This window comes from Aquarana catesbeiana, linkage group LG07, assembly GCF_042186555.1.
Source record: "Aquarana catesbeiana isolate 2022-GZ linkage group LG07, ASM4218655v1, whole genome shotgun sequence".
Lineage (NCBI taxonomy): Eukaryota > Metazoa > Chordata > Amphibia > Anura > Ranidae > Aquarana > Aquarana catesbeiana.
The window spans coordinates 286,325,420-286,337,933 of record NC_133330.1 but is presented as its reverse complement, the minus strand read 5'-3'; the positions used below and the strand labels follow the sequence as shown (position 1 = coordinate 286,337,933).

The 12,514-nt window shown below is 43.0% G+C and overlaps 1 protein-coding gene across 1 annotated transcript in view; it reads right to left on the bottom strand.

The window, feature by feature from the left end:
* ZBTB37 (zinc finger and BTB domain containing 37) overlaps window positions 1–12,514 on the bottom strand; it is a 40,228-nt gene that overhangs the window by 21,076 nt on the left and 6,638 nt on the right. The window contains exons 2-3 of the mRNA XM_073593436.1: window positions 4,624–5,579; window positions 606–705 (exon numbers count right to left, since the gene is read on the bottom strand). Coding sequence (XP_073449537.1) covers window positions 606–705; window positions 4,624–5,552 — 1,029 coding nt within the window. The 5' untranslated portion in view covers window positions 5,553–5,579. The remainder of the gene's footprint in view (window positions 1–605; window positions 706–4,623; window positions 5,580–12,514) is intronic.

Genomic DNA, 12,514 nt, shown 5'->3' with positions numbered 1-12,514 from the left:
AAAATGCCTAGGCTTCTGACATCACGCACTGCTCTCTCTCTCTTATTCTCGTGAGAGTTTGCCAAGAAGGGAGGGGGAATGAGTCATAAAAGGGCCAATGAGAGCTGCAGAGCTGGAGGTGTGCCTCTGTGTGTGTCTGTGTAAATCCAGAAAGTGAACAGGCAGCAGCTTCAACTGCCCACAGTTAAAATGGATGCAGCCAGACTTAGTGGAGGGAGATTTCTGCAGCATATTTGGCAAGTACAGAATCACATGTATATATGTATATATAAAATAATATGCAATATGAGAAACTTAGTAGTACAAATGTTTATGTATATTTCAATCCTTGACAGAAATTAATATAAATGATCAGAGAGGTGTCACTGCTTTGCTTCTGTCTATACCTTAATCTATTTCAGTTTTGGAAGATTTAGGAAAGATTTAGGTGAAAAAGCTGGGACTAGAATACTCTACTCTACAAACTCAAAATCTATATGGCTTTATATAACCTTTATATAACCTTTTATGCATGACAGATCCTGGGAGGAATGCAGTGAGGGTGTGATGTAAATGTGAAACAAAATAAAATTCAATTTTAGCATGATTTATAGCCAATCACTGACCTGGGAGCTGTGCTGCTTTGGTTCCTCCAACCGCCGAGGAGACTCACTCTTTGCTCTGTGCCTCTCTGGCATGGCACTCACGCTGCCAGATGGGCTGAATCTTGGGGGGGGAAAGGAAAATCAACAGTGTTAGATAGGTAGGCTCCTGATTGGCTGACTTTGATTGACAGCAGCGGGAGCCTATCAGGAGCAGCGTCCTGGACGGCCGAGGGACTCGTGGACATCGCTGGACAGAGAGGGGGCTTAGGTAAGTATTAGGGGGGTTGTGGGGGGCTGCTGCACACAGAAGGCTTTTTATCTTAATGCATATGCATTAACCACTTAAGGACTGGAAGATTCCCCCCCTTAATGACCAGGCCATTTTTTACGATACGACACTGCGTCGCTTTAACTGACAATTGCATGGTCATACAACGTTGTACCCAAACAAAATTGACATCCTTTTTTCCCCCACAAATAGAGCTTTCTTTTGGTGGTATTTGATCACCTCTGCCGCTTTTATTATTATTATTTACTATGTATTTCTGGTAAAACAAAAATCGCAATAAGCGTATATTGATTGGTTTGCACAAAAGTTATAGCGTCTACAAAATAGGGAATAGATTTATGGCATTTTTATTATTATTTTTTTTTCTAGTAATGGCGGTGATCTGATTTTTAGCAGGACTGCAACATTGCGGCAAGCAGATCGGACACCTAACTGACATTTTTGACACTTTTTTGGGAACCAGTGACATTATTACAGTAATCAGTGCTAAAAATATGCAGTTATTGTACTAATGACACTGGCAGGGAAGGGGTTAACATCAAGGGCGAACAAGGGGTTAAATGTGTTCCCTGCAGGTGTGTTCTAACTGTATGGAGGATGGGCTGCCTGGCACACAGATCTGTCAGACAGGATCTGTGTGACCTTCCCTGTCAGAACGCAGATTTGCCTTGTTTTCACAGGAAGGGGAACGATCGTGGGTGGCGGGCGGACATGGAGTCCGTCCCACCCGCTAATTGGCTTCCCCGCTGGCCAGTGCTCGCACGCGCACCCACCCACAAACTTCAGTTCCTGAGCCGACGTACGATGGCAGTTCGCGGGAATGAGCCGACCTGCTGCAGTACAATGACGGTGGCTGGTCGGCAAGTGGTTAAGATAAAAAACCTTCTGCCTTTACTCCTTTAAATGTATTATCACCTGGCAAATCTTGCACACATGTCCTATCAAATGCTATCATTTACATTTATCTACAATTAAAAGTTTGAACATCATTTGTTAAAAAAAAAAAATTGTTAAAAAAAAACAATGTGTACAGTAATAAATCAAAAGTGTCAACGTACAAACATAGTGCCTGTGAACGCTCTCACTCGTCCAGGTCATTGTGTAACTAGCAGCAGTTAAAGTGGTTGTAAACTCTTACATATACCCAGTGAAGTGACTGGTCTCAGGTGATACACAGAGATGAAACAAATCCTCCTGCCTGTTTATCTGCAGTCTTCTCTTCTCTACAGCCATGCAAAGTGCTGAATTTTAAAGCTTTCCTGAAAGTTCAGAGAAGGGGGCGGAGAGCTGAAATTACACTGCAGAGCTCAGTGAGGAGAGCTCTGAGAGCTGATTGGTGGGGAGGGAAGGGACACATCCCCTTCACAGGAACCGTGCTGAGGCTGTCATTCAGCTGGAGGTCCCTCCTCTGTCACCTTTTTCTCTTGGTGTCCAGAAAACTTGTCAAAAGAAAGTGTAACAATGCTCAGATGATGATTAGCCCACAACTCATAGCAGGTGCTCGCCCCGGCTCACCACTGCCAACAGCCAATGTAAGGAAAAGAGAGATAGCTGCACACCACAACGAGATGGATAATGCTTAATTGTTCTTTTATTGTAACCATGCCAGATGAATCACAGGAACACAATTTGTTGGCGTGTTTCACAAGATCAGTTCATGCTTGTTCACAGCCTTGTAAACAAGCACGAACTGTGTCAACAAGCTGTCTTCCTGTAATTCATCTGGCATGGTGACAATAAAAGAATAATTGCGCATTATATATCTCATTGTAGTGAGCAGCTATCTTTCTTTTCCTTGCATAAGAAAACTTCCCAGAATTGACTCCTGATAGCACAGGAACAAGGCAGCAGAAAAAATTGACACTCAGTGGTCTTAATTGAGACAAGTACACACTATAGAGGGATATGCTTTGTTCAAATTTCATGGTTGAGATTTACAACCACTTTTAACCACTTAAGGACCGAGCCTCTTTTTTGTTTTTTGAGATTTGTTGTTTACAAGTTAAAAACAGTTTTTTTTTTGCTAAAAAATTACTTAAAACCCCCAAACATTATAAATTTTTTTTTCTAACACCCTAGAGCATAAAATAGCGGTCATTGCAATACTTTCTGTCACACCATATTTGTGCATTGGTCTTACAAGCGCACTTTTTTTTTGGAAAAAATACACTTTTTTTAATTAAAAAATAAAGTTAGCCTTATTTTTTTTATATTGTGAAAGATGATGTTACGCCGAGTAAACTGATACCCAACATATCATGTTTCAAAATTGCGTCCGCTTGTTGAATGGCGACAAACTTTTACCCTTTAAAATCCCCATAGGTGACGTTTAAAAAAATTCTACAGGTTGCATGTTTTGAGTTAGAGGAGGTGTAGGGCTAAAATGATTGCTCTTGCTCTACAGATCTTGGCGATACCTCATATGTGTGGTTTGAACACCGTTTTCATATGCGGGCGCTACTCACGTATGCGTTCGCTTCTGCGCGCAAGCTCGGCGGGATGGAGTGTATTTAAAAAAAAAATTTTCTTATTTATTTTACCTTTTATCTTTACACTGTTCTTTAAAAAAAAAAAATTGTGTCACTTTTATTCCTATTACAAGGAATGTAAACATCCCTTGTAATAGAAAAAAAGCATGACAGGACCTCTTAAATATGAGATCTGGGGTCAAAAACACCTCAGATCTCATATTTACACTAAAATGCAATAAAAAATAACAAAATGTTGTCATTAACAAAAAAAAAGGGCCCTTTAAGAGCTATGGGCGGAGGTGACGTTTTGACGTCGCTTCCACCCTGCAATGCTATGGAGACGGGTGGGGGCCATCTTCCACTCATTTGTCTCAAAGCCACAGAGCAGAAAGGATCCGATCGCCTCCGCCGCTGCTGACTGCTCCGGTAAGTGGCGGAGGGCAACCGGAGGGGAGGGGGCCCTCTCCTGCCACCGATAAAAGTGATCTTGCGGTGATTCCGCCGCAGAGACCAAACTGCAAACTAACCCGAAACAGCCGCTGCTGTCTCTCCAGTGTGAAAGCCCCGAGGGCTTTCACACTGGAGCGGTGCGCTAACAGAACGGGAAAAAAAGTCCTGCTAGCAGCATCTTCGGAGCGGTGAGGGAGCAGTGTATACACCCCTCCTGCCCATTGAAATCAATGGGACACTGCGGCTATACTGCCGGCAAATCGCCTCTACAGAGGCGCTTTGCGGTGGTTTTTAACCCTTTCTCAGCTGCTAGCGGGGGTAAAACCGCCCACTAGCGGCCAAATACCCACGGTAAAGCACCGCTAACAATAGCGACGCTTTACCGCCGCCCCAGTGTGAAAGGGGCCTTAAAGTGACTGTGCTGGTGGTGGGGATATAAATGTTGGGGTATCTTCCTGTCATTAGAACTGATGGAATGGTTTGGATTAGTGTTTTATGTTAGCATTTCTACTTTCTTTACAATAAATGAGATCCTTGCCTATTTAAGCAGTGTGTTTATTGTTATAGCTAACCTTGTTAGTGTACCATCATTAATAACTTTATCAGAGCTTTGATAAACTAGCTAACTATAGGAATAGATAAGTTAATACATATTTATAATAAATAGGAGGAATCCAAAACCACCCAATATTTATTTCAGCTGTTAAACATTTTTAACATTACAGAACAGGTTCAGCTGAATGTGAGTAACCACTGCTAGCTATACAAACACAGTAGATATTCATCTACAAAAGCATTTGTGCTTTGAGGTGAACTGAACACCACTTACCTGTCTATTTCACTGCTGGTTGGCCTGGATAGTTTGGAACCAGAGGACGCCAAACTGAAGCTCTCCTGTCCAGCAGCGCTGTGCCCTGTCGTATCGATGACCATTGCAGTCACTTCCTCTGCACTGCTTCCATCCTCGCCCGATGGCTGGTTCTCTGGACCCAACCACTCATCCAAATTCTCCGTCTTGATGCGAAGGGCCCCCATCACCCTGATATCATCATCACTCCGTTCTCCTCGGTCTGTTGACCCTGTTTCCACATACCATTGTCCTGCTCTGTTAATTCGAAGAATGGGCTCCCTGCTCTCCACATCTGATCCTTGCTCCACCATCTGAGGACTTGTGGACTCCTCAGCTGGGCTCAGCTCTCTAATGTCTAGTACAGTGCTTACCTGGCCCCTCCGGTTCCCTGAGGACCTTGGAGTGCTGTGCCGTGGACTCAAGCATCTAGTCAAACTCTGGCTGACACGGTGGGAATCTTGCACCCTCTCTTGATGTTTAGGCCTGGTTTGACTTAGTTCTTCCTCTGATTCTGGTGAACTGATCTTTAAGTGGATGCCTTCAAGGATCTGTGTGCACTTATCGATAATATGCTGCATTTGCAAAAAGCTGGCGGCTGTCAGATAGCTTATGATGTCAGCAAGCTGTAGGCAAATACGCCCTGTATAGCAGAAGGAGAGAAGCTGCTCGAAGACCCCGGGATTTTTGATAACTGATAAAGACACCGCGCTCATCTCGTTCAGGGACATGTGATCTCGAAAATAAGGTGAACTTGCAGCTAGCACCACCTTGTGTGCCCGAAAAGACTGGCCTTGCACATTGACCACAATGTCACACAGGCGGCCTTGCATTCGCAGCTGGTTGAGGTGACTCAAGACAGAGTTGCTGAACTCTGGGATCTCCAGCTGAATGTTACCTCCTTTGTCCATGGCTGCCCCTTGCGTAGACACTCAACCCTGCAAAGAGCAGCAAAACAGTTCTTCAATAAAAACATCACTTGCCACATTCTAAATTATGTTGTGTGATTTTCACTTCCTCACATAATATTTCATTTCTGATATCTTTAACTAATAGTGACTGTATGTTTTACAGTAATCTTAGCACAAATATATTTAGGTGTACCATGTTTAGGTGATAACATCAGTGCTGCTCTCGGCATCAGTACATTGCGATGGCAGGGTGCCATGCTCAGGGGGTGGGGCAGTGCCCCGCATGCATGGCCTTCCTCTGTCACCCTCAGTCTCTTGGGCTGAGTAACACTGGCTGTCAATAAACTTAACCACTTCCAAACCAGACCAATTCTAGAATTTCTCTCCTACATATAAAAATCATAATTTGCTAGAAAATTGCTCAGAACCCCCAAAACATCTATATATTTTTTTAGCAGAGACCCTAGCGAATAAAATGGCGATCATTACAATTTGGAAAAATTACACTTTAATGAATTTTAATGCAAAAAAACACAATATATAACGTTCATGCCAATACCTTACATGTGGGGTGCGAACACCATTTACATATGCGGGCGCGACCTATGTATGCACTCACTTCTGCGTGCGAGCACAAGGGGACAGGGGCGCATACCTTTCTTTTTTTTTTAATTATTTATTTTTTAACACTGTCCCTTTCATTTTAAATTTTTTTTTTGGATCACTTTTATTCCTATTAAAAGAAATGTAAACATGCCTTGTAATAGGAATAAGGCATGATGGGTCCTCTTTATGGGGACATCTGGGGTCAGTAAGATTAAGATAAAAAGCCTTCTGTGTGCAGCAGCCCCCCTAATATTTACCAGAGGTCCATCTAGATCCAGCAATGTTGCACGAGAGACTCGGCTGTCCGGGACGTCTCTCCTCATTGGCTGAGAAAGCAGTGTGGTGCCATTGGCTCCCTCTGCTGCCAATCAAAGTCAGTGAGCCAATGAGGAGAGAAATGGGGCACACCGAGCTGCGGCTCAGCTTGGGTGTCTCCATAGCAAACTGCTTACTGTGGGGGCACTCAACAGGAGGAAGAGGCCAGGAACACCGAAGAGGGACCCGAGAAGAGGGGGATCTGGGCTGCTCTGTGCAAAACCAACTGCACAGAGCAGGTAAATATGACATGTTTGTTATAACGAAAAAAAACCCAGAGACTTTAGTATCACTTTAAGACTGCTTATGTTATGTTAAGATCATTGCATGTACTAAACCAAATAGGATCAGCAGTTAGAAATAAAAAAGTCACAGAAAAAAGGCAATGAACCAGCAAAAGATGTCAAGTCAGCCAAAACGTCTGCTCATGCAAATTGCTATCAAAGACAGTAATGCATATAAATAGGATTTCCCATAGTGCAACTGTGCTTCACGCCTTTAATATTGTGTGGCTGAAAGCAATTTACAGAAAGATGTTCAGTATTTGCATAGGACAGTGTTTTCTGTCATACAGTTTTATGCCTTTACAGCAAATCTGCAAATGAATGGAAATGTTCAGCTGTTTATGTTTCTAGAAAAATCGTATAGATAAATCTAAGCTGGATTCAGTAAAGTCGTATAAAAGTGCAGACGGCCATGTACCATGTGATGTGAGATAGAATGCATAAAGGGGCCATTGATAAAACTAGGACCAGCAGAAATGGCAATTTCTGTGCCACGCAGTTTTCTCAAACAGCTTACTATAGCACACTACTACTTTGCAGCCCATTCGGACTTGAAATGAATGGCCAAAGATTTTTTTGGACATACTTCTCTTGTGGGTCACAGGAATACACTTATTTTTGTCCTCCTGTGACCCAGAGTCAGCTGATGGCAGGCTAATGCCGGCTATCAGCTGACAGGGCAAATCCGCTCCAGGCTATGAAAGGATCACAATATTGTTGGGACCACCAGGTTGCCTGATTGACAACTGGCTTTGCCTAGCTGTGAGCCAGAACCAATTGCATCCATTCTATCCCCAGGCTGGTGCTACAGAGAGTGCCGGAGAAGCAAAGTGAAGAGCAGTGACAGACAATCAAGGCTCTCTGCTCAGAGCAGAACAAGAACTGAGTGATCAGCGGCCATGCGATTGCTCAGTTCTTGGTCTTAGAACCAACATCACACCGATGCTGCAGCATTGAAGTATGTAGGTTTATTTTTTCATAAGCCCATAATTAAAGGTTTTTTTACCTTAAAGTGGTTGTAAACCCTTTACAACCACTTTTTGCTACAGGTAAGCCTATAATAAGGCTTACCTGTAGCTACCCTGGATATCTCCTAAACCTGCACGGTTTAGGAGATATCCTCTGTATCTGCATGTGCCGACGTCATCAGCACATGCTCACTGAAGTAATGGCATTATATATAGTATATCCTGCTCAGCCAGTCTTGAGATTCACATACCACTGCCATACTGCATGAGTAGGCAGACGACTCACATATTTCCAGGTTAAAGTGTTACTAAACCCAGTAATATTACCCAGTAATATAAAAATAGTTAATATGCCCCCCACAGTGGCCACTAGGGGTGCTGAAATTAATCGATGCATCACGATTCGGGTGTCCCCGATGCGGCATTGATGCATGTGATCCTAAAAATTGATTGCCGGGTGACATCATCCCGACCTACCCTGCCCCTCGCCTCCCGGGAGAGCGCTCTGAGCGTATTGTTAAATAAATTCTGTGCTTATGTGACTGGCCAGCCCGCCTCTCTGCTCTCACGTCTCTCCTGACGTCAGCGGAGAATTCTCAGACCCGTCCGCTGACTGTAGATATCAGATGAGAAGAGAGGCGGGCGGGGCTGAGAATTCCCCGCTGACGTCAAGAGAGACGCGAGAGCAGAGAGGCGGGCCGAGCAGTCACATCGGGGGTGCCGATGCTCATGGCCGACGGTCGCGAGTGATCATGGGCATGAGAGGCAGAACAGGGACGTGTGTGTGTGTATAAACACACAAATCCCTGTTCTGAGAGGAGAGGCAGATCGTGAGTTCCTAATAGCTAGGAACCACGATCTGTCATCCCCTCTAGGTCAGTGCCATCTGCCCTACAGTTAGAGAAACACCCAGGGAACACAGTTAACCCCTTGATCACCCCCTAGTGTTAACCCCTTCCCTGCCAGTGACATTTTTACAGTAATCAGTGCATTTTTAGAGCACTGATCGCTGTATAAATGACAATGGTCCCCAAAATGTGTCAAAAGTGTCCGATGTGTCCGCTATAATGTTGCAGTCCCAGTAAAAATCGCAGATCAACACCATTACTAGTAAAAAATAAATAAATAAATAAAAATGTTAAATCTATCCCCTATTTTGTAGACGCTATAACTTTTGCGCAAATCAATATATGCTTATTGCGATTTGTATTACCAAAAATATGTAGAAGAATACATATCGGCCTAAACTGAGAAAAAATTAGCTTTTTTTAAAAAAAATGGGGATATTTGTTATAGCAAAAAGTGTTTATAGCACAAAAAATAAAAACCGCAGAGATGATCAAATACCACCAAAAGAAAGCTCTATTTGTGGGAAAAAAAGGACGTCAATTTTGTTTGGATGCAGCTTTGCACAACCGCGCAATTGTCAGTTAAAGCGACGCAGTGCCAAATCGCAAAAAATGGCCCGGTCATTCAGCAGCCAAATCTTCCGGGGCTGAAGTGGTTAAGGGAGTGAGGTTATTTTTAATTCAAAGCGGAATTCCAGTCAATTTTTTATTAAAAGTCAGCAGCTACAAAAAAAAGTGTATCTTCTGACTTTTAATAAAAAGACACTCACCTTTCCCACAATCCAGTGACGTGGCCACCCAAACCCTCCCTTCTCTCCCCCGCCTGTCCGCGGTGCTGGCAATACTACTGTGGGCATCCAGCTGTGACAGCCTGCAGCTTCACAGCCGGGTGTGCATGTCTCACTGCGCTGTCCTGAATGGCCGGGCAATTTTTTGGGGCCTGTGATGTGTCTTAGAAGATTGCAGGAAGGAAGGACCGCCTAGGCGGCCCAAGCGGGAGCTCGTCGGTAATCGTGATGCATCGCGGAATCTAATTTATTCGTTTACCAGATAATTGCAATCAAATCGAATCGTGAGACCAGTGAAGATGAGCACCTCTAGTGCCCACAGCTTATAAATCTTCTTTTTACATTAAAATATTGCCACTATATAACTTTTTGGCTGATCTGTATACCACGGTCAGTGGTCTACTGCGGCCTGTATACATGCCCACATGTGTGATGCCAATATCATGTGACCTGGCTAGCTCTGAGAACAAGTAAATGTTCTCTCCAGCATAAAAGACACAACTGAGCATGTGCAGGAGCCATGGTTAGCTGGCTTTTCCCAGGTAGTGCAGGAGGGAAGGATCTGTGCATACAGGATAAAACTGCCTTTTTACACAATGTAGAGGATTAACCACAGTGAGTATAACAAGCATGCTATGCTGCATATACCGTTGTTTTTTTACTGTTGTGGGTTTAGTAACACATTAAGCTTTGTAGCATAGTCTGTCGTCATACTGTCATAATAACAATAATAATAAAAGAGTATTTCAAAGAAGCAAAAAACCTATTGTCCTGGTTAAAGACTATCTTCATTTTTAGCAATATGTTTTTGCCTGCACAGCCATGTCATTCATCTACAAAGATCTGTGAATAGGTGAACTACAAGTCCTGTCTGCCACGGCAGCAGGTGGACTTCTAGTTATCAATGGAACGTGAATATTGTAACTGAATATTCCTGCAGTCCTCTAACAAAAAGCCATATAGCAGTACAGGCTGAAGGAAGAGTTTGCCGGAGCCTGATATTGCAACTGCGATCCACTCATCACAGGTACAATGCTTTGCAAGCTCCTGTGGAAGAAAATAATAAATTCACCTTTTTTTCCAGGAAAAATATGTGTATTTTTTTTTTTTTCCTTTCAAGGTTAACTTAGCGTTTAATTGAAAATCACCCAACATGCTGCAAAGTAATTTTAGCATCCAAAGTGAAGCTGTATACTTGCACATTATGGCAGACTCATGTGGCTTTGAGTGTCTCCAGTTCTGTCCCTTGTCATCCGATGCCATCTTGTCCTGGGTTCATGTCACTCCTCTTCGCCCATTAGGCAGCCACTCATGATGCAGTTCCTGCACATGAGCAGTACTTGTATCGTCCTGGAACCCTCCCCAATTTTACCCACTCCACCTTAACCCAGTATTCCCATATCCCTACTCCCTCACCTGTCCCATTCACCGCAATGTGTGTCCCTCCAACAAACAGCTTTCACATCCATATCATGTTGTCTTTTGCATTAAGAGATCTCACAGCAATACTGGATACATCGTTACCGGTGTATTACCAAATCTGTACGGAGGTCAAATATCTGGCAACTTTGCTGCACTGAGCCATGTGACCTACATTATGTGATGTTTATGTATCCCATCTGTATATTGTTGTATTTCATATGTTCATTTTGCATAAAGAAAAAAAAAATTATATATATTGTATATGCATACAATACTGTGCAAATGTTTTAGGCAGGTGTGAAAAATGCTGTAAATTAAGAATGCTTTCAGAAATAGAAGCGTTAATAGTCAATTTTTATCAATTAACAAAATGCAAAGTAAATGAATAGAAGGGAAAACCAAATCAAAAAAATATTTGGTGTGACCACCCTTTGCCTTCAAAACCGCATCAATTCTTCTAGGTACACTTGCACAGATTTTGAAGGAACTCGGCATGTAGGTTGTTCCGTGCTCCACTGCAGCCCCTCATTATTGTACGGCTCTTCTGCCCTGTGCAAACAAACTGCCTCTCCTGCTACAGCCAAATATTTCAAATTTCGACTCATCAGTCCAGAGCACCTGATGCCATTTTTCTGCACCCAAGTTCCTATGTTTTCATGCATGGTTGAAACGCTTAGACTTGTTTCCACGCCCTATGTATGAAAACAGTGACGAATGGTGGAGGTTCCTTGCAAAGTTTGGGGCTGCATTTTTGCAAATGGAGTTAGAGATTTTGTCAGGATCAATGGTGTCCTCAAGGCTCATAAATACAGGCAGATACTTATCCATCATGCCATACCAGCAGGGAGGCGTTTGATTGGCCCCAAATTTATTCTGTAGCAGGACAATGACCCCAAACATAAAACCTGCAGAGTTCCTTTAAAAACTGTGTGCAAGTGTATCTAGAAGAGTTGATGCTGTTTTGAAGAGGGTGGTCACACCAAATATTGATTTGATTTGGATTTCTCTTCCATTCATTTACTTTCCATTTTGTATATAAATAAATATATGTGTGTAAAGTAATAATTGCACCCACTTTTGTCTAAGAACATGAGCTCCTATTTTCTGCATGAGAAGAATGCCTTCTAGCTATGAACGTTTTTTTTTAAACAGGCCACCTACTGATGAATATTGGTAGTACATATTCTGGGTATATGTGATTCTGCTGTTTAATTAGCTGTGTGCTTGCAGTTCAGCTTTAAAATGGTTCTACAGTTGTAGGTTTTCTTACCTTAATGCATTCTTTGCATTAAGGTAAAAAATCTTGTGTGCCATAGGATCGCCCCAGCCCCCCTCCCTTAAACTTACCTGAGCCTGATCTTGATCCAGCATTGTGCACGAGAGCAGCGGCCTCTGCCTCCTCACTGACTGGCTCCCGCTGCTGTCAATCAAATTCTGTGGGGGGGGGGGGGGGGGTCAGGGCCAAGCCGAGCCGCTCTGTCTATAGACACAGGAAGCGTGGCTCGGGCCTGAGCCATCACGGGTACTCCCATACAAAGCAGCTTCCTATGGTGGAGGAGGAAGAGGAGCCAGGAGCACCAGTGGGACCCCAAAAGAAGAGGATCAAGGCTGATTTATGCAAAACCATTACACAGGTAGGTATGACATTTTTATTTTTTAAATAAAAAAAAATAAAAAATAAAAATAAAGCTTTATAATCACTTTAAACGATAAATTTATCTTTTTTAAAAA